The sequence below is a fragment of the Camelina sativa genome, unplaced genomic scaffold, assembly GCF_000633955.1.
Source record: "Camelina sativa cultivar DH55 unplaced genomic scaffold, Cs unpScaffold05692, whole genome shotgun sequence".
NCBI classification, from domain to species: domain Eukaryota; kingdom Viridiplantae; phylum Streptophyta; class Magnoliopsida; order Brassicales; family Brassicaceae; genus Camelina; species Camelina sativa.
The window spans coordinates 1-547 of NW_010926777.1; the positions used below are offsets into that span (position 1 = coordinate 1).

Here is a 547-nt window from a genome sequence, read left to right on the forward strand (position 1 = left end):
GGAGCTACATTGCTTCTCAGTTTAATGCAAAGCACACAAGAGGATGTTCAAGAGCGAGCAGCCACAGGACTTGCAACTTTCATCGTTGTTGATGATGAGAACGCTAGTATAGACTGTGGAAGAGCCGAAGCAGTTATGCGAGATGGAGGGATCCGAATTCTTCTAGAACTTGCTAAATCTTGGCGAGAAGGTCTTCAATCAGAAGCTGCAAAGGCTATTGCAAACTTGTCAGTAAATGCTAAAGTCGCAAAGGCAGTTGCCGAAGAAGGGGGAATCAGTGTTCTTGCTGGTTTGGCAAAGTCTATGAATAGACTTGTGGCTGAAGAAGCTGCTGGTGGGCTATGGAATCTCTCTGTTGGAGAGGAGCATAAGGTAAGGTCCTCTTGTAAAGAGTTAAACACACTTGAACCTTTTGCTCTTTTAACTAACATTTGTTGTTTCTTGTTTATTTTTTATTAGAACGCGATTGCTCAAGCTGGAGGAGTGAATGCGTTAGTCGATCTTATCTTTAGATGGCCAACTGGCTGTGATGGAGTTCTGGTACACG

At 43.7% G+C, this 547-nt stretch overlaps 1 protein-coding gene across 1 annotated transcript; it reads left to right on the forward strand.

Annotated features, from left to right (window-relative positions):
• Positions 1-6: 6 nt before the first annotated feature.
• On the forward strand, positions 7-540 carry LOC104774802 (protein ARABIDILLO 2-like; the record flags this gene model as incomplete). The annotated part of the gene is made up of 2 exons (XM_010499245.1): positions 7-372; positions 460-540. Coding segments are annotated over exons 1-2 (429 nt in total), but the record flags the coding sequence as incomplete, so codon positions are not given.
• Positions 541-547: the final 7 nt, after the last annotated feature.